Source organism: Meriones unguiculatus, chromosome 10 (genome assembly GCF_030254825.1).
Source record: "Meriones unguiculatus strain TT.TT164.6M chromosome 10, Bangor_MerUng_6.1, whole genome shotgun sequence".
NCBI classification, from domain to species: domain Eukaryota; kingdom Metazoa; phylum Chordata; class Mammalia; order Rodentia; family Muridae; genus Meriones; species Meriones unguiculatus.
The window spans coordinates 16891039-16912301 of record NC_083358.1 but is presented as its reverse complement, the minus strand read 5'-3'; the positions used below and the strand labels follow the sequence as shown (position 1 = coordinate 16912301).

Below are 21263 nucleotides of genomic sequence, written 5' to 3'. Positions count from 1 at the left end.
TGATGAAGCCTGGTTCTGGCAGACAATGGCCACACGATGAACTTTTATAGACTGGGGAAAACAGACACCTTAGAATAGAACAGTTTGCCACATCAAAGAAAAATAAAGTGCCCAGAGATTGGTGTATGGTTACTCCCTCAAGTGTCCATGCTACGAGTGAGGAAACAGCGTTCCTTCCTGTGTGCCTCCCCGCTGTCATTAAACAGGGTGAATCGGTGAAAGAAAGCAGGATTAAATGAGAGCCAAATTGACTGGGTTTCTTTCTCAGCTGTGTTACTCAGCCTCTCCGCTGGCATTCCTTTGACTGTAAGATGATATTTGATGTGAAATAGTACACCGTAGGTAGAGACAGCTCGCTCGTGAGCACTCACACATGTGCGCGCCATGTCCTCCAAGATTCTCAGGGGAGTTTCTATTAATATGCCCACTGCTTGAGGCATATCAGGCTGGGAGCTGCCAGACAGAAAAGAAAAGAAAAGAGGAGGAGGAGGAGGAGGAGGAGGAGGAGGAGGAGGAGGAGGAGGAGGAGGATGAAATAATTGAAGCAAATAGTTTACCAGGGAACCTGAAACTGCCCACAGTGTGGCTTAGGTCGTGAGCCTGAGCTGAAAGGGACAAAGACGAACAGGTGACCGTAAAGCATCAGCCCCTCTGCTCTTCCTGGGACCATCCTCCACCATCTGAATTCCCCTTCCCAGCCAGCCATTGGCTAGGCGTGATGGTGCATGCCTGAAATCCCAGTACTCAGGAAGCTAAGGAAGGAGGCTTACTACGAGTTGAAGGCCTGTCTGGGTGACATAGTGAGATCGAGGCCAGTTTGAAATTAGTCAGCGCAACAAAACAATAACTGCAACACCAATACAAAAACAAAACAAAATACACACACAGAAAAGAAGAAAAATCGATCGTGTGCAAAGCCAGCTGATTCATAACATCATTTAATCTTTTGTGAAGTCTCCCAGTTTGGAAAACTCCAGCTGCCCAAGGACGTTTGAGCTGAATGGAGCAAAACAGCTTCTTCCGGCCACTGGCTCTGGATTTTGCTTCAGGGGCCCATGGAAGCCCAACTTTTCAATCAAAAGCAGGCTGAGGATCCCTGGTTCTTCTTTTCCCATGCTAGGCCCCTGTAGGAGCCCCTATTCATTTCCCATGGGCTTTGTGACTATGCTACCCAACGTCCAGCATCGTGCAAGATCTGAGATGTCTTTGGATGTTGGACGTACAGTCCCACCCAGGCCCTTGTTTCACACAGGTGAGCAGTCAGGCAAACTGACTTGTGCACTCAGGGGCCGACAGGAGAACCGCCTGGCCAGGCTCAGGGCCCCGGCTCCCATCGGGAAATGTGCTTCTGAGCTGGAAAGGAAGCATAAAAGTGTGAGAGTCCCGTGGTGGGGACTCTGCTGAGCTCATCTAGTAGTAGCCATGGCTGTGTTCTCTTTGGGAACTCCAAGTTCTAATAGGTGGATGCCGGGAACTGAAGTTGGTCCAGGTTCCCCTCCCCCATAGCTTACTGGGCTGTGAGTAAGTAGGGCACAGTAAGAGATCTGACAGACCCCCAGGCCTCGGCTCTCACGAGAGAAGACGCGGTATTCAGTGTTGCGCCATCATCATCCCCTTGTTCGGCCTCAGACAGCTGTGAATATAAGGCCCTGAGCAGGAAACCCTCTCCGACTCTGTGCTCTCGGACACACCCTATACCTATGATTTGGCTGTTAGCCCATCAGGAGACAGGTAACAGAGGAGGGGAGCTGAGAGCAGGGTCTCACCAAACTGGCAGACATAACGGTTTCGAGTTTTACAACGTTGGTCATTCCAGTTGAAGGCAGCGGACGCCTGCATTTCCACACAGTTCCCAAACCTGCAGGGCCAGGATACAGAATGCTAACGTGGAGGGATGAAATGAGGAGTCTAGTGGAGTCTTAAATCCTCCACCCCACTAGGCCACCTGCATCTGCGAGGCCCAGGTGTACCACAGGCAGACGAGGCTGCTGGGAGCCAGCGCTGGTTCTGCTCCCCCATACACTGCAGCCTTCACCCCACGCAGCCCAGTCCTGCACCTAGCCACAGCAGGAAGGCACAGGCCCACATCCTTCCGCCACCAGGAGAACAGATGCCAGAAGCCCAGTCAGGCCTGAATGCAGTGAGGGTGTACTAGGAGAGAAAATTGGAGTCCTCGATGACCCTAAAGATTTACCACCTCCACCCTTGTTATGGCACCCCTGGGCTTTGAAGACCAGGGCAATGCCATGGAACCAGAATGTTCTCTGTACAGGACAGCTGGTGGGCCAACTGGTGGAGGTATGGATGCAGAACGTAGGTGGTGGATGCCAGAAATGATGCATGGATGCAGGCAGTAGGCTGGGGAGGGAGTAGGTAACACACTTAACAAGATGATGGAAACTTCTTGCGTCCCGCCTCCTGTGTAATGTGCCTTCTGTGCCTCCCTTACCTCAGCCCCGTGTCTGCATCAGCTGATGCCCGGTTTCCCTGGCACCTAAAACCGGGTAAGGTCCAGACCTTTATAGGCAGGGTGGAGGTTCTTCAGTGGCATCTGAAGCTCAACCAGGCAGGCCCAAGTGGAAAGTGTGCTCAGGGGAGATTAGACACCCCAGACTCACCCCTGGTTGTCAGGCTGCCCAAAGGCAAAACTGGTGAAGGACGGGTGTTCTCCAGTAGTCCAGCGGAAGGAGTCCTTAGCTGCCTTGTAGGTGAGCCCTGGACCAGGGTAGCCAAGGTTGCCCAGCATCTCAGAGTCCAGAAAACCAGCTGCCTAATGCCTCTCAAGCCCCCAGCTGTTAAACCTCTCTCTCCGGAACCCTCCCCCCACGGTGGTTCATTCCACCCTGTAGCCCTCTGCCCACGGAAGATCGTCCTGACTACTGATCCAGTTCGTGTTCCAAACCCTTTCCATACCCTTGCTATCTGTTGGTGTGAGTGTGGGGGGGGGTACCTCAGTCCATGCTTCCTGGAGCCTTTAAAGGCTTCATGTCCTCCTGATTGCCACACCCCAACTGCCAAGCACTCACCAATCCAGAAGTTTCTGGTCTCAAAGTCACTGTCTGTCACCTCGTTGGTGGTCTCCAGGCGGCCCAGGTAGAAGGCAAGGATGTCTTGCACTTTCTGGCTCTCGATCTGGGCTAGCACCCCACCTTTTCCCTGTAACCCCACTCTGGGTCAAATGGGGCAGACTGTGGAGTTCAGTCCCAGAACTTTCTATCCATCCTGTTTGCCCCACCATGACCAGGATTCCAAACATGTATGCTGGCTGGGCCGCCTTCACTTCCACCCCCAACAACGTCCCCCCTCTAAGAATGGAGGTCGTCTTCCTCTCCCCGCCAGACTTCCCTCTGTGTGTACACAAGGCCCGATTGGCATCTCATAGGCCAAGCATGGTCCTGCCCCCTCCGAAGAATTTTGTTTCAGTTTCGAGGTGTATTAAGTATATTTGGACCAACTGTCAATATTAGCAGGTCAAGAAATATCAAGGAAAATCTGGGTTTCTGAGGCTGGAGAAGTGGACCAGAGGTTAAAAGCACTGGCTGCTTTTCAAGATGTTCTGAGTTCAATTCTCGGCAACCACATGGTGGCTCACAGCCATCTATACTGTGACCTGATGCCTTCCTCTGACATGCAGGTGTACATGCAGATAGAGCACTCATGTGCATAAAATAAATAAATAAACCTTTAGAAAAAAGAAATCTGGGCTTTTGGCTTTAGAAAATCCTGTGTTCTGGCCAAACTGAGCTGACATCCAGCGTATCAGCTGTCAGCTGGAACTGAGTCAAGACTGCTCCTCAGATGGAGGTGGGGGCTGGGGGCCTGGGGCCTGGGTGTTAAGTAGGCTTCTGCCTTGTCTGAGCCTTAAATCTGTGATTCCTGCTTTATACTAATGAAAAGAGTGAGGCCAGGGGAAGTTGAAGGAACTATATCTTCTTCAAAAGCCACCCTGTTATGACCCTGTTTGAGACCTTGGGAAGGCGAGGGTTAGCCCTCACCTGACATTTTTTCTTGGCTCCGTAGTAGGTATCTGCCTCGGAAGACACCATGAAGCAGTCTCCATCGATCCTCAGATCACAGGTGTGAAAGGGGAAGTGCACCTTGGCTGGCAGGGGTGCCGGAGAGCAAGGATTTGTGTGCCGACCTCAGAACCCTTGCCCTCTCCCAGCGGGCTGGGCTGTGTTCAAGGTACCCCCACTCTGGCCAATTTCAGACCTTAGTGTGGTTTTCCTGAGCCAGCTGACACATGCAGCACCCCCTCCTGAAGACGGTTCTGAGAACCTCGAACCGGGACTCACCGGCACACTGGGCTCCCCCGTAGCCGACGTCACAGATGCAGGAGCATTCCTCCTCCCGGAACCGACCGTGAACGCACTGCACACTGCACCGCACTGCCAGGACGGAGCAGAAGGGCGGCGTGCGCAGCCTCTAACCTCCTGAGCCCCACGACGCCCTAACGAGCCGACCCCAGCAAGAATACCCTCCCAGAGACAGAGCCCATGGGGGCTTCCGGCTACTGCCACGCTTGGCTGCTTTGGCTACAATGATTCATTGTAGAGAGAAGCAAACTGAGGTTTAGAGGTCATGGAAAGTCGGCAGTGGGACAAGAGGGACCCTCTGTCTTCTAATTCTCTTTGTTTTAATAGACAATCTAAAGGGTCAAATAGGATTTTTTTTTTTTTTAATCAGAGTGTTCCTGTAGCCCTAGCTGACCTAGAGATCACTGCATAGCCTAGCTTGGCCTGGAGCTCATGACAATCCTCAGTTTCCTAAACATTTAAAATCATCTGAATAGCTTAGGGTGTGGCGCACAGTTAGGGCTCAGTGGGTTTTTTTTATCAAACGAGTGCACGAAGTGTGAAAACCCAGCGGTTAATAATTTTAATGCAGCCGAGACTTCCTGTGCTCGGACACTTTGAATCTCCGGCCACCACAGCCCTCCAGCTCTCCCACTGTACCACTCTAGTACCCGCCTCAGGACAGATGTATGTCCACTGAGGGGCATCTCCCTCCCCGATTACTCCTCAGGGTACCCCTCAGGGATGGGTACTAGGTCCTCACCTTGGCAGTATCTCCCTGTGTAGCCAGCGGGACAGTGACAGTGACAAGTGCTAATGTTGAGATGTCCGTGATTTCGGCAGCTCATGCGACATGGGTTTCTGGGGACCTCTGGCAAGAAGAGTAGGTAATTCTGAGAAGGGTCGTCTTTGGGGTAAGCAGGTCAGGCAGGTCCTTTCCTAGGCGCCGAGGCCAGGGCTTCTGGCACGGTCCCTCAGAAGGCTAGCTCCCACCCTGTGTGGAGCAGGACTGGTCACCCATTCTCAGCCCGCCTGCGCCTGCCGTTCCAGGCGGAGGCAAACGGGGTGGCATACTCACCACAGAGCCCGCCTTCGTGGTCCCAAGCCTTGAAGCAGCCCGAGACGCTGGCTGTGCAGAGTGAGCACCAGCTGCCTTTCTTATAAGGGGCGATGATCTTCCCATTCACGTCCCAGTTGCCTCTGTGAGAGCAAGCATCAGAGGGTCTGGAGACCCCGGCCTTGGGCAGGGCAGGAGCAGGAGCTTTGGACAGAGTCGAGGAGGAGCCTTGGGCAGGGCAGGAATGGGTCCTGGCTGCCTTCCCCACGGGCCCCTTTAGCACCTCTAGCCCAGTTAGGGATTCAGGGAGCTGGCTGTGGCAGGGAGATCAGTTAGGAAACAAAAGATGACTTTTTTATCAATTCTGGACATATTCCCCCAGAGCAGGGTCACACATCCAGGAAGGAGCATTCGTGGACAAGCCCCGCCCCGCCCGGTCAGAATCTATTATACCTTCTTCCTTTTCTCCTCTTCTTTCCTATGCATAGCAAGGGGTAAGGACATCTGCGGTGCCTGGGCACATATCTCATCCTGAGTGAAAGTCATCCAGCCACCCTTCCCACCCTCAGCCTCCCCATCCTCACACCTCTAGCCATCACCCAGCTCACCCAGGGGAGCTTACCCAGGGGAGTAGGCACAGACAAAGGCTTCCATGGCTTTCTGGTCCACAAAGCATAGATGCCGACCACAGCCCAGCTGGCTGGAGGTGGCCCACACAAGCTGCGGAGAACACAGCGGCTCAGAAACCCTTTCAGGCTGCCTTCACTTCCGTCTCGGGGCGCTGCAGCACAGGCAGTGCCCACCCGGGGAGACTACGGCCTCCACCAGGCAGACAGGCATCTCCTTTACCTCCCTGGGGGCCCAGGAACAGCAGCTATGCTGAGCACAGCCATCAGAATGGAGGAAAGCTTTTGGAATGGAGGGGCACAGAGTTTGAGGGTTACTAAGTGTTGAAAGGCAAGAAGATTATGGACAGGTGGAAGGGGCAACAAAAGAGAGAGTCTGGTATCAAGGGCCTTGTGTAAGATTATAAAAATGGCCCCAAGCCTTCACTTCTCCCAATAGGTTGATCTTTCATATTTATACATACATATATATGATCATAGATGTATCTCTGATATATATGATGACAAGTTCTCACTATGCAGCATTGGCTAGGAAATCACTATGTTAAAACTGGCTGGCTTCAAACTCATAGACTTCCACCTGTCTCTGCCTCCCAGATGTTGGAATTGAAGGCCCGTTCCACCATGCTCAGTTTATAGATCGTTCTTTTATGCCAGAGATTTAATCCAGAGCTGGACACAGACTGGGCAAGCGCTGTACTGTTTAGCTGTACTGTACAGTCCATTAGCCCATACTTTTTTTTTTTTTGAGACAGGGTTTCTCTGTGTAGCCTTGGCTGTCCTGGACTCACTTTGTAAGCCAGGCTGGCCTTGAACTCACAGAGATCCGACTGCCTCTGCCTCCCAAGTCCTGGGATTGCCACTGTGCCCGGCCATCCTTTTATTTTATTGTATTGTATTTTATTTTATTTTTGATATATTTATTTATTTATTTTGGAAAAGATATCTTGGGCTGGAGAGATGGCTCAGCTGTTAAGAGTACTGGCTGTTCTTCCAGAGGACCCAGGTTCAATTCCCAGCACCCACATGGGAGCTCAAAACTGTCTGTAACTCCTGTTCCAGAACATCCAACACCCTCACACAGACATACGTGCAGTCAAAACACCAATGTACATAAAATAAAAATAAACAATTTGAAAAAAAGAAAGAAAGATATCTTATTGTTTAGGCTGGCCTCAAACTCTCCATGTCCCCAAGGGTGACTTTGAACTCTTGATCCGGCAGCCTCTACCTCCTGAGTACTGGTATTACAGGCATGCACTGTGTCTTGCTTTGTTTGTTTGTTTGTTTGTTTGTTTTTCGAGACAGGGTTTCTCTGTGTAACCCTGTAGCTCTGGCTGTCCTGAACTCACTCTGTAGACCAGGCTAGACTTGAATTCAGAGCTCCGCCTGCCTCTGCCTGCCAAGTGCTGGGATTAAAGGTGTGCACCACCACCCGGCTCAACATCTTGCTTTAATGCAGAATGCTTTTGAATTTTATGATTTTAGAGCTAGGGTTATAGTTCAGTGGTAGAGTATTTTCCTATCATGTTCCAGGGTCTAGTTTGGATCACTAGTACCACACACACAGACAATTAAAGAATGAAAGAAAGAAAGGATAAAAAACACAATTTAAGGAAATAAATTAAGAAAAAGTAATTACACACTTCAAGGCAAACAATCCAGAACTACCACTGAAAATGAAACAATAAAAGTTGTGGAATGAAGCTGAGCATGGTGGCACGCTTCTGCAGCCAAACCTTTTGAGAGCTGGACACAGGAGGAGACAAGTACAAGGTCATCCTGGGCTAAACAGCAAGCTTGAGGCCAACCTGGGCTACAGGAGACCCCGCCTCAAAAGATACAGCAGCAACAACAAAAACCTCTCAGAAAAACAAAACAACACAACACAACAGAACAGAGTGGTGCAGAATTCTGCTCCTGAGAGCTGAGACAGGAGGATTGACTGGCTATTTTGGAAGACCTTATCTAAAACTGAAAAGTGGGGAGGGAAGGAAGGAAATTTCAGAAACCTGAAATTCATATAACAGAGATGTTTTCAAGGACTTAATGTGGGGCTGGGGCAGTAGTTCAGTCGGAAGAGTGCCCGCTTAGTTTCCGTGAAGCCTGGGTGTGGTGGCCCTTGGGTGTCACCCAGCCCCTGGGAAATGGAAACAAGGTCACCCTCGAGTAACTCTTAACAATAAGGGCTGAGGCCAGCCTGGAATGCATGGGACCCTGTCTCCAAAACAAAACAAAACAAAATCAGAAACAAAAAAGGACATCATAAGCCCAGCAGTGGTGGCACACACCATTAACTTCAACACTAGGGAAGCAGAGGCAGGTGGATCTCTGTGAGTTCAAGGCCAGCCTGGTCTACAGAATAAGCTCCAGGACAGCCACAGTTATACAGACAAACAATGTCTTGGAAATAAAAAAAAAAAAAAAAGACTTTATATTAATGAGATAAAAAATCCACATCAGAAGATAAAGAGGGCCAAGTGGTAGTGGCAGCACACACCTTTAATCCCAGCTCTTGGGAGTCAGAAGCAGGTGGATTTCTGTGAGTTCAAGGCCAACCTGGTCTGCAGAGCTAGTTGTAGGACAGCCAAGGCTATAAAAGAAACCCTGGCTCAGAAAATAAATAAAATAAAATAAAATAATAAAATAAAAGGACAAAGAAGGTGAAGCCAACCTGGGCTACAGGAGTAGCCCAGGACTGGCAGCTCACCCTGGTAATTCAGCACTTGGAGGGGGAAGTAAGTGAATCACTACAAGTTCAAGGCCAGCTTGGTCTGCCTAAGAATAAATAGCAAGGCACGGCATCTAAAACATAAAACAATGGTCTGGGGAGATGTGTCAGCTGATAAAGGTACCTGCGGCCAAATCTGAGGACCCGGTTCAGCACTGAGAGAGGGACAGACAATCTCTACAAGTTGTCCTTTGAGCCCACAAGGACTCTGTGCTATGTGTGCTCAGGGCTGCTGTACAGATAAACCCTGTCTCAAAACAAACAAACAAAACAAGAAGGAAGGAAGGAAGGAAGGAAGGGAGGGAGGGAGGGAAGGAGGGAGGGAAGAAGGAAGGAAGGAAGGAAGGAAGGAAGGAAGGAAGGAAGGAAGGAAACAACACAATCATAAAATGGAACAAGGCCCGATAGTTTAAGGGAAAGATTTTAACAAATGTCATATAAATTATTCCAGAAAACAGTAAATGTGACAGAGTCTACCTCACTCCACGGGTAACCTTCAATATTATTATATGTATACTAACATTTTAAGAGGGGCTGGAGGATGGCTCCATGAGCTCTGTCTGTTCTTCCAGAGGTCCTGAGTTCAGTTCCCAGGAACCACGTGGTGGCTCACAGACATCAATACCCTCTACTGCCCCCTTTTGGCATGCAGGTGTACATGCAGGTAGAGCCTTCAAAGTAAATAAATAAAACCTTAAAACAGGTTGAGAATTTTGCCTGTGTTAGTCAGTGTTGTACTTAGCCACTAAACACTGACAGGTATATAAAAAAAAACAAATATCCATAGCTGTCGAATGGAGGAGAAAAAGAAGGAAACTTTCTTGAGAATGATGGAGCTGAACTTGAGAAAGTTTCATCTGGGGAGGGCTCTGGTGTGGTAACATCTTCTAAATCTAGATAGTATCCCTTTAAGGATAAAGTGTAGCCTTCTCTAAGACGGCTGGGAAAACCATGCCCTAGTCTCATCTGCAGTACACTCACCTGTGTGTAGTGGATGCAGGTGGCATTGTGGGCACACTCAGCGTCCCGGTGTCTATACTGCAAACCTTCAGCAAACCAGAGGTTGATCGCTTCCACAAACGATGCTGAGCCCGCGGGCAATAGCTGCACATTCCAGCCCACTTGTGGGGTGTGCTGTGGGGTCGATGCCAGGTTCGGGGTGGCTGTCGCGCCACAGAGGGCCGCCCTGGTTTGAGCTAGCTGAGCCAGGTTCTCACTCCAGTCCTGGGGGCGGCACAAAGGCATCCTCAGGTGGTGGATTTGATTCCCTTCCAGTTGCTGGGTGACAAAAGCAACTTAGGGGAGGAGGGGCTTATTCAGCTCACAAGTCCAGCCCAGCATTGCAGAGGACTCAAGGTGGAAGGAGCTTGAAGCGGCTAGTCACGTCCCCAGCCGAGAGCAGAGAGAGAGAGAGAGAGAGCAAAGGCATGCGTGCTTGCTCTTAGATTGCTGTATCCTTTCCCCTGGTCCTACAGTCCAGGACTCAAACTCAGGGAAGAGTGCCACCCATTTTTTTTTCTTTTCTTTTCTTGGTGTTTTTGAGACAGGGTCTCTCTGTGTAGCCCTGGCTGTCTTGTAACTTAATATGCAGACCTGGCTGGTCTAAAACTCACGGAGATCTGTCTGCCTTTGCCTCCCAAGTGTTGGAAGTCAAGGTGCCTGCCGGTATACTCAGGCGTGACACTCGTTTTTAAAGTGGGTCTTCCTACATCAATTAACATAATCAAGACTAGTCCAACACAGAAATACCCACTGTCCAGCCTAATCCAGACAGCTGTTTGGTGAAATTCTTTTTCCGGGTCATTCTGGTCAGGTTGGCACAATCAAACCTAACCATTACAACTGATCTTGGGATAACAAGGAAGCTAATGGGCAATGAGTCATCTCCCCACTGCCTCTGAATATCTGTGGGGTGCCAGGTCACACTGAGCAAAGAGCCATGCTTGCCTGTCTAATGATTAGAGCTGTTTTCCTCACTGCACAGAGTCACAGAAGGTTCAGGCAGGACCTCTGGAGCTGCCCAAGATACGGCACAAAAGCAAACTGCGCCTCCATCTTCCTGAGTCTTGCATAAACACCTTTGGCCCTGCCTAGGGAACAGCACTATGCCAGGTAAGGGAATGGACTTCTGATGTCATGTTCTGCAGTCTAATAATCTGAGCCTGGACAGTGCCCAGACTTGCAGGTTGGTTGGCTGTGTGTGTGTGTGTGTGTGTGTGTTTTAAGAACTGGCCCTGGCCACTTCAGAAGTACTCTGCTGCTCCCATCTGGCCAAAAGTGATTTTTGTTTTCAGGCCTTTAAGCAAAGGGCCCCAAGAAAGGTGCAAACCACCAACCAGGTAGTCATACCCCCAGCCTGCAGGGTCCTGGGGTAGAAGGGCCCACTGCCAGGTACTCCGACTTAGAAAATCCTGGCTGCTCAGCACGTGGACATGTGGGCACGGGAGGCAGAGCCACTGAGAGCAGGCCAGGGCAGAGAAGCTAACCGCTCCCTCCTGGCCCTCCCCCACCTCCTGGGAAACTGACCCCTGAGTTCTCAAGGTCGCCACCCACTGTGGCTGTCCGCCTCTGAGGACTTGATGGGAAGCAACCATGGGGAACCTTGCCCTCCCTTACCCATTCCACCCTTGCTCCCAGGCCTGTTCACATGGGCTGGGGCTATTGGGCTACCAGACTACAAAGGCAATGTGTCTGAGTCCCCAAGATGATCAGCCCTGACCCTTCTGCAGCCTCAGTCATGAAGGTTCTAAATGGCAAATAAGGGAATGAGTGAGGAACCTGAGAGAGACAATACTTCCTAGATAAATCCTGGTCACAAGCCAGTCCCTCCACAGCCCCATGGGATGCTTCTCCCTTACTGATCTTTACTTCTGCCGTTCTGCTGGATTCTTTTGTGTAGCCACATACCCCAGTCCCCCTGCCACAGGAGGGAACCCTGGCTCTTTCCATATCTGTTGATCTCCATGGCAACAGGATGCCAGGAAAGGCAGGTTTGTCTTTAATGCAAGTAGGGTCCTGACCTAAGAGCTTTCCCTGAAGGAAGAAGCTACATAGCTCCCCATCAACCAAGACCATAGTGCCCCTGGAGAAAGGGGGGACCTGACACTGGCAAGACCTCCTGAACTCACCCCGGGGCTCCCGTCCCTCCGGCAGTCCTCTTGATACAGAACGGTTGGGAATACTCACCAATCTCTGCATGTTGGCTGCAGGAGGCTGGACCTGGCTGCGCAGGCGGTTGTGAACGGAGAGGATTAAGAAGCTCTCCTTCCTGCTCAGGGCTGGGGGCCGGGAGAGAAGGTTAGGCCAATGACCAGCAGCACCTGGGACATCGCCGTTGCCAGCTGACAGTGCGACCCCACCCCAAGGACACAGATCTGAGATGAGGAGAGACAGTAGTGGTAGGTGTGTGTAAGGAAAAATTCCCAGCACAGAGATAACAGAGATGGAGGGAGGCGAGGAGAGAGACAGGAGGATCGGTGAGGACAGACCGCGTGTAGAGCAATGCTGTGAGTGACTGGCTAGGTTGTAGGAGGGAGGCCAGGAGAGAGAGAGGAAGATAGGTGAGGACAGAACAAGTATAGGGCAATGCTGTGAGTGACTGGCTAGGTTGTGGGGAGATAATGGGTAAATAAGAGACTCGGCCCTGGACTAGAAGCAGGCCCTCGCTGTGATTCCTTTCTAGCACTGTTTCTTCTGAGGTCTTAGCTGTTGGCTCTAAGTTGTATCTTTTCTTCACCTCAACCCTGGACCCATCTGCTTCATCCTTCTTCCTCCCCAGGATCCTTCCATCATGGCCCCCTGAATTGTTCTAATGGGTCCCCATCTTATCACATCAGCACAACATAGGATTCAGTCCCGGCAAGCGGCTTCTAGAAATCATTTGGTACCCCTTCAGGATCACAACAACCCCTCTACTCTACTCCTGTCTTTCCCCAGATATCCCTTACCTTGGAGAGTAGGAGCTTGCTCGGGCAGCGGGGGTGCCTGCACCTCTGTCCAGGTGATGTCAAGGAGAGACAGGAGCACAAGCAAGAGACGGAGCCATCGGCTCTGGCTCCCCAGGCCCGGGGAAGGCTCCGGTTGAACCATTAGCCTGCCTGGTGCTGCAGACATGGCTTCTCCTAGCAGTCCAGCTAGCCTCCTAGGCTTTCGTGAAGCTATTCACAGTCTGAAGGAGTCAGGCTAAACTGCCAGACAAAAGGAGGAGGCTAGTGAGTCATCATTGTGTGCAAATAGCCTCCCCTCAGCGGTGCACTGGCTTGGACAGAGACAGGAGAGCCCTTCTTCTGAATGCCTCCTTACTCCAGCTTCAGTGTCTGAGCAGCCTGCTCCACCACAGAAAGCAGGGCAGTGTGCACTGACCCTGTGGCCCCTGCTAATCATTGTAGGATTATTAGCACCCTCAGGGAGCCCCCCAAAGACCCTGCTGATTGGCCTACAGACATTCCAGGGCTGTGGATTAGCGGCTGGTGGCTGTTCCCCTCCAAGCCCATGGACAGCTTCTACTCCCCTGCCCCAGTCATGGAGAGGAGGCTGGGACTTTGGCAGTGGGCCCTTAAAGCAGGCAGGAACTGGGCAAAACCCCAGGGGAGTTCTTTCCTTTCTTGGGACACTCATCCCAAACCCCTAGCCATGAATTAAACATAAAGCAGGAAGCAACTCTTCACCAGACAGATGCCACTGGTGGGATCATGGAGGGGTGAGCTGAGGCTGCACCTTCAGGAAGAAAGGTGTGCCTCACAGAAATATACCAGGGCAGTGTGAGAGGATGAGGCTAGCACCAGGGTCCACCATGCTTACCCGTGTGACCTGGGCCATGACAGGGGCAAGGCAGACAGAGAAGAAAGCATGTGATGGATGCCCTTGGCTGACTTGAGTCCTGCTGGGAACAAGCCTGCCTCTAGACAAACAGGCCACAGTGGAGCAGGAAGGCAGCAGATTGCCGTGGCATGTAGGGCCTAGCCGAAGCCTCCATAATCCCACCGGAATCACTGAATTTCTAGCACAGACAAATCAAAGGCTGACATGTGGACCATAGTCAAATGCCCACGAAGTTTTATTCAGCCATTTTAAAGCACAGCCTTGCAAACTATTATTTGTCCTTCTGAAGCTGGTGTAGTTTCTGACCCTGGAGTCAGCACTCTCTCTCGGATGTCACCTCTTTGGAGATTCTGCTGGGGCACAGGTGGGCCTGCATGGGCTTCTGGAGAAACACCGGTGGACTGTGAATGTCACCGTGGATGTCAGGCCGTGGGGACAAGTCCAGGCATCACAGTGTGCAGCTTTGTACAATGCCCAGGGCCTCAGGAGCTTCTACCGCAAACAGATGGCCCGACAACTTCAAGCTCAGCAAGAGTAGCTCCTACCTGTTGTTAATAATGCTGCACTTTCATTTGTTAAAAAAAATGATCACTACTATATATGTATATGAGTATGAGTGTCTGGGTGCTACAACATGTGTGCAGAAGTCAGAGGACAGAGTTTTGAGAAGGAGAGTTTTCTCCTACTTTAAAAAATTTATTTATTTATTGTGTATACAGTGTTCTGCCTGCACATACACCTGCACACCAGAAGAGGGCACCAGGCCTCATTATAGATGGTTGTGAGCCAGCATGTGGTTGCTGGGAATTGAACTCAGGACCTCTGGAAGGACAGCTAGTGCTCTTACCCTCTGAGCCATCTCTCCAGCCTCATCCTTCTATATCTATCTATCTATCTATCTATCTATCTATCTATCTATCTATCTATCTAATTTATTTATTTATTTTGAGACAGGGTTTCCTCTGTGCAATCCTGGCTGTAATGAAATGCTCTGTACACCAGGTCGGCCTCGAACTCACAGAAATCTGCCTGCCTCTGCATTCCTAGTGCTGAGGTTAAACACATGAGTCACCACAGCTGGCCAATTTTTATTAGTTTAAATTTTTAAAAATTTTGATTTATGCGTATAGCTGTTTGGTCTGCATGTGTGTTTGTGCACCCCATGTGTGCCTAGTGCCGAAAGAGGCCAGAAGCAGGCATCAGGTGCCCTGGAACTAGAGTTACAGAAGATGTGAGCCACCATGGGAGTGCTAGGAATAGAACTTCCGTTCTCTGGAGAGCAGCCCGTGCCCTTAATCACTGAGCCACCGCTCTAGCCTTTGTGTATGGTGCTGAGACAGGGCTTCTCTGTGTAGCCCTGGATGTTCTGGAACTTACTCTGTAGACCAGGCTGGCCTAGAACCCAGAGATCCACCTCCCTCTGCCTCCTGAGTGCTGGGACCAAAGGTGTGCACCACGGCTCAGCTCCACCCTTCATTTTATTTTTGTGTGTGTTCCTGTGTGTGAATGTAGGCATCTGAATGCTGTGGCATGCGGATGGAGGTCAGAAGACAGCCTCTGCTGTCACTCTTTGTTTTCCAGCTTGTTTGAGACAGGGGCTCTCATTTTTAGTGCTGCTCATGGCAAGCTAGCTGGCGCAGGGGTTTCTGAGGCATTGCTAGTCTCTCTCCCATCTGTACCAATACTGAGATTATAGAGATAGTTCCATGTCTAGCTGTATGTAGGCTCTGAGAATTGTTTGTTTGTTTCATTTTTGTGTGTGTGTGTGTTTCAAGATAAGGTTTCTCTGTGTAGTCCTGATGTCCTGGACTCACTTTGTAGACCAGGCTGGACTCAAACTCACAGAGATCTACCTGCCTCTGCCTCTCTTGGTGCGTCACCACGCCCTGCTCAGAGTTGGGGTTTTTTGTTTGTTTGTTTTACTATGAATTGAACCTAAGGCCTCATGCTTGTTAGGGAAACCATCTACCACTGAGCTATATCACCAATCTTCCCATCCACTATTTCTTGTTGGGTTGTATATATTATACTATAATATATAATATATTGTATTGTTTTATATATTATATGATGTTATGTAACATATAATATGTATTTATAAATTATATACAAATATATTTATACATGACATATAGATAGATATATTAATAAATCTATAATAAGCATTAATATGTTGTTGTATTTTATATATCTTAATGTACATAACGTCTATGTTCGGTTTTAGGTCTTTGTTGCTGTTGTTTTCCACTCTTTGTTTTCGGGGCAGTCTCACTGAATTCCCCAGACTGGCCTTGCAATCCGTGAGCTTAGGGTGTGTCTCAGTTGTTACAGTGTTTGTCAGGTATGCATGAACCCCTGGGTACAGCCCCCACAGAAGGGTGATGTGGTGGCACATGCCTGTGACCCCAAACTTTGAAGGTGGATCCCGGAGGATGAAGAGTTCAAGATCAGCCTCAACTATAAAGATTGTATAGCAAATTAGAAGCCAGTCTGGGCTACAAGAGATCGCGTCTTTATTCCATCTCAACAACAAGGACAAAGAAACAAACGTAAAACAACGGCGACAGAACAAATCGCAGTCCTGCAGCCCCTGAGCGGCTGGGGTTACCGACTTGATCCATCAGTCCTGCTACATCCCTTTCTCGAGGCTCCCTCAACTCTGTTCCTCACCTACCAAAGAGTCACTCTGGGTTATTAGCCTTCATGGGGAGATTTTATTAGTCTGATCTGGGTTTCTAATTAACCAGTTCACTCAGTGAATAAGGGATGCAGGAGGCCAGGTCACTTCAATCCAGGGGTGCCACCGCCACCTAGTGGTCAGTGGGAGCACGTAGGCCGAACTGGGTCCCCTCTGGTCTGAGAGACAATGAGTTAATCCTCATTTTAAGACCGACATAGGACATTTTAAGAAACTTTAAAGCTCCCTCACCTGAGATTCCAGCTACTCCTGCCTATGCCGTTTTATCAGCTCTATGCAATTCTGACGTGCTGCCAGAGGTCTCATGGTCTTAGGAGGTTACCCCGAGTTACTGAGCGCAGAAGTAACCGAAGGGGAACGCCGTATGTGCAGCTGTGACGGAAGTCATCGGTGCTGGGCTGAGACTTTCTGGAGTCACCCACGTTCCTGTAAGTAACTCTCAACTATGCTCCGTAAGAAAAACAAAACAAAACAAAATTTCACTCTGTTGCCAAATTGGACTTTAGTGGCATCATTAATTTGGTCTGTCATCTGTGCCCGTTCTGGGGTAATTAGATGTTCCTGACTCCTCAGGAAAAGTTCATGCAACAGGAAGACAAACAAATACAGGGGTATCAGAAGGAGGACAGCGGGGTGATCGTGTACATTCCTTTAACCCCAGCACTTGGGAGGCAGAGGCAGGTGAATCGCTTTGATTTCAAGGTCTGAGCTAAGGTCAGCCAGGGCTATATAGTGAGATCCTGTCTCAAAAGGCATGGTGGAGAGAGCTGGAGCTACGGCTCAGCAGTTAAGAGCATCTGCTGTTCTTGCAGAGGATCCGAGCTTGGTTCTCAGCACTCACATGGTAGCTTGCAACCATCCACAATCCTGGTTCTGGAGGACCCAATACCCTTTCTGGATTCTATAGGAATAAGGCACATACATACATGCAGACACATGCACACAAACATACGTGCACATGCTCAATCTAAAAAGCTTAAAAAGGTTTATTTTTATGCGCATTGGTGTTTTGCGTCCACGTATGTCTGTGTCAAGTTATCAGATTCCCTGGAGCTGGAGTTACAGACAGTTGTGAGCTGCCATGTGGGTGCTGCGATCTGTACCCAGGTCCTCTGGAAGAGCAGTCAATTCTCTTAACCACAGAGCCATCTCTCCAGCCCCCTAAAAGCTTTTTAAGAAGAAAGGAAGGAAGTCAGTGAAGACAAAAAGGGAGTCCAGTTGCCTGGAAAGGAAATGCCCCATCTGAGGAGGTGGAATGTGTATGGGCTGAATATTGAATATTTAAGAGAAGAGAGGGCTTTTCCAGAAAAATTGGAGAGGCAATTGGAGTATTACGATTCTAAATTCAGCCAGGTCGTGGTGGTGCACGCCTTGTATCCCCACACTCAGGAGGCAGATGCAGGTAGAACTCTGTGAGTTTGAGGTCAGCCTGGTCCTACATATTGAGTTCCAGGATAGCCAGGGCTACACAGTAAAACCTTGTCTTGGAAAAAAAAAAAAAAGGAAAAATATGATTCTAAGTTCAGAACTTTCCACAGCACAGAAGGAAAGGGGTCAAGAGGACATTTCTCCAGGTAGCTCCAAGGCAGAGAACCAGATTAGAGCCAACCCAGGCCCTAGAATCGTGGTCCTAGATTATATAGAGTGCCAGTATTTGGAGAAGTGTTTCTTGTTCGTTTGTTTGTTTTGTTTTGTTTGTATTTCAAGACAAGGTTTGTTTTAGGCCTGGCTGTCTTGGAACTCGTTCTGTAGACCAGGCTAGCCTTGGACTCAGAGACCCATCTGTCTCAGCTTTCTGAGTGCTAGAATTAAACGCTTGTGCCACCATTGCCTGGCTGGAGAAGTGGCCTTTAAAATGGTATTTGAGGTTAAATAAGGTCCTTAGGTACACCCTAATCCAATGTGATTGATATCCTTATAAAAAATTTCTAGGAGGATTGGGCATGGTGGCTCAAGCCTGTGATCCCAGCACTCAAAAGGTAGGTCAAGAGTTCAAGGTCATCTTTGACTACATAGTGAGTTTGAATCCAGCCTGGGCTACGTGAGACCCTGGAGAGAGGTGGGAGGGAAGACTACATGAAGCCAGAGATGAAGAGAAGATGGCTGTCTGTAGGTCATCAGTCAGTCTGACACGGTAGGCAACAGGTGCATAGCACCATCAGGTGCAGCCACGATGGCCTATGGTTTATTCACAGAAGCTACAGGTGGTGAAAGTATACCAGCCACTTCTCTCTGACTAGTTTCTTTTGCATCTGGCAAAGAGTGTGCATTATCTTTCACTCAGCTTCAACATGCACAAGGGCTGGCATGTATGTGGGGCTGGGTCCCATGTGTCTTTACTGTAAGTCAAAGGGGTAGCCTGGAGTAAAGCGTATTGATAGTAACGCTAGCTGCAGGGGGAGGAATGGAAGAGTCTCTCTCCACAGCCAGTTCACTGCATTGAGAGTCACAAGTATGTACCTTTTTTACTTTGGTTTTCAAAACCTTACACTTTAGTATCAAGATGCAAATGGTTTTACAGACAGGGCATCCTTTGGGATGGCAGATAACATACTACAAATGGAGGACATTTTAAATTAAGCACAACGAAAGTTATGAAAACGTTCATTTATTCATTTATACATCTAGAGCAGGAAGAATGTTAAATGAAACCCAGAGGGCTGGAAGTAATACACAATGTTAATACACATTCAGAGGGCAGAAATGCTTAGTCACCCGTGTGCCCAGTCAGCCTCTTTTTTTGTGTGTTGTTTTCAAGATAGAATCTATGTCGCTCTGGCTGTCCTTTTTCCACTATGTAGGCCAGGCTGACCTTGAACTTGCAGAGATTCGTTTGCCTTTTCCTCCTGTAGTACTGGGATCAAAGGGATGAGCCACTACATTCAGCTTAGTCAGCCATCTTCTTAATTCCATCTTCTTCAGCATCTAGAATATTCTCAATACCACATGTTAACTCTATACAGGAACAGAAGTGAGCTGAGGGAAAATACCACTCATAAGCACAAATAAGTTATAGGGGTGTCTGATAAAGTCCAAGATTTGACCCAAGAGTTAAGTGTAAACTAGGAGACTCTTTTGTGAAATAAGCTGCATAACTTTCCACTCCTGTTCTGAGGAAGGAAAGACTGTGTGGGCTGATGGGCGCCTACAGTCCAAAATAAACTTTCCCTCTTTCTCATTCTTACTATCTACAGCTATCCAACATTCTGGAATGCAAGTCACTGGAACCAACCTGTAGAAATGTGCTCTGACTCCAGTTCTTGTAGCCAGAGAACATCCTGGCATGGATCTTTAGAAACAAGCGCTAAAAATATCTTCCCACTCTTGCAAACTCTGTATTTGACAAAGAGATAAACAAGGATGCCAAATATGTTTTCAAAGAACAAAATGTTAAGTGCATTCAAGTCTTCCAAGAAAAAGGTCTGGAGAGATTGCTCAGCCATTAAGAGCACTGGCTGCTTTTCTTGAGGACCTGGGTTCAACTCCCAGCACCCACATGGCAGCTTACAACTGTAACTCCAGTTCAAGAGGATCTGGCACCCAATGCAAGCAAAACATCAATGAACACAAAAATTAAAATAAAAACCCCACAGACATATAATTAACATACACATTAAACACACACTGAAGTAATGCATATATATACAGCAAAAAAATATACAATAAAACACATGGGTTTCTAAATAATGAAGTTTAAAGATAGGTTGTACAGGGTACACTCCTGAATGAATAAAACTCCGGAAATAAGATAGATTAACTAGGCCTGGAGAGATACCTCAGAGGTTAAGAGCACTGGCTGTTCTTCCGAAGGCCGAGTTCAATTCCAGGCAACCACATGGTGGCTCACAACCATCTACAGTGAGATCTGGTGCCCTCTTCCGGTGTTCTAGCACACATGCAGACAGGATCCTCTATAAATGATTACTTATTATTTATGATAGGCAGAGTGACTAAAATAAAAACTTCTTCCAAGAAACATTTTTCATGCAAAATATCTGATTCTCTAAGGGATTTTCAGCATAGAGAAGTCAGGAGCCAATCAGAGAACACCTCTGATGATTTATGGAAAAAGAGAAGACCAAACTGTAAAAACAGGGTTGGGGCTGTCATTCAGTGATCATGAGCTTGATTAGCATGTGTGAGGACTAGGATCAATCTCTTGTACCAGCAAAAACATAAAACAAAAACCACTCCAGCCCACTTGAATGCACCCAACACTATAAGAAATTACAAAGAACAAATCTTATCATTGACATGCAAAGAGCTTTTAGATTTAGCTTTTTTTTTTTTTTTTTGAGACAGTGTTTCTTCCTGTAGCTCTGCAGACCAGGCTGGCATGGAACTCACAGCGATCCACCTGCCTCTGTGTCCCGAGTGCTGGGATCAAAGGCGTGCGCCACCACTGCCTGGGCAGATTTAGAAATTTATAGTAGAGTCAATAACAGTTATGTGTGGGAAAGCACTTACTGCATGCGACACAACATATCACACGCTGCCTTATTTCATTCATTCTTTCCTGCAGATAAGCAGGTTTCTTCACAGTTTTTATGCCTGGAAATGGTAAGAGGCAGATGGATTGAAAAAAAAATCTTTGTGTCCCCTCCAAATTGCATTTAAAAACTATCCCCAAATGTTTTTGACAGGTGTTTTTTTTTTTTTCCACTTTTTGGCTAGGTATCATTAAATATCTAGCCAAAATGTGACGGAATTCATCTAGCAGATGCCTTGGACTTTTCCGTATCAGGAGACTAAGCGGACAGGAGAATACGCGTGACAGTAAAGCAAGCCACTTGGGAAGTGGAGGCAGGCGAACTAGGAGCTCTAAGTTCTCCCGTGCTACAGTTTGAATCCACCGGGGCCACATGAACACACACACACACACGAATACAAATAAGCTTAAATAAAACAAACTTAAAAGGGGGAGGGTGTCCGAGTTGAGCTTTCACTGTCCTTTGAGTTGGTTATAAACCATGCAAGCTGGGGAATGAGTGGCTTGCAGCTGCTGCCACTAGGGGCAGAAGCCCTCCTCGTAGCC

The 21263-nt window shown here is 48.6% G+C and overlaps 1 protein-coding gene across 6 annotated transcripts; it reads right to left on the bottom strand.

Moving 5' to 3' along the window:
- Positions 1-812: 812 nt before the first annotated feature.
- Positions 813-13230, bottom strand: Clec18c (C-type lectin domain family 18 member C). 6 transcript variants are annotated; one of them, XM_060391958.1, is made up of 12 exons: positions 12657-13230; positions 11896-12083; positions 9691-9933; positions 5975-6072; positions 5374-5495; positions 5059-5166; positions 4296-4388; positions 3996-4102; positions 3027-3156; positions 2619-2715; positions 1767-1858; positions 818-1353 (listed from the first exon to the last, which is right to left on the bottom strand). In XM_060391958.1, exons 1-12 carry the CDS (start codon positions 12820-12822, stop codon positions 1316-1318), a joined length of 1482 nt encoding a protein of 493 aa, XP_060247941.1. In that variant the 5' UTR covers positions 12823-13230; the 3' UTR covers positions 818-1315. The 6 variants fall into 6 exon arrangements, 5 of the variants coding, with proteins under 5 accessions (XP_060247939.1, XP_060247940.1, XP_060247941.1 ...); XM_021632568.2 differs by having other exon boundaries at positions 820-1353; positions 11896-11987; XM_060391956.1 differs by having other exon boundaries at positions 813-1353; positions 2619-3156.
- Positions 13231-21263: the final 8033 nt, after the last annotated feature.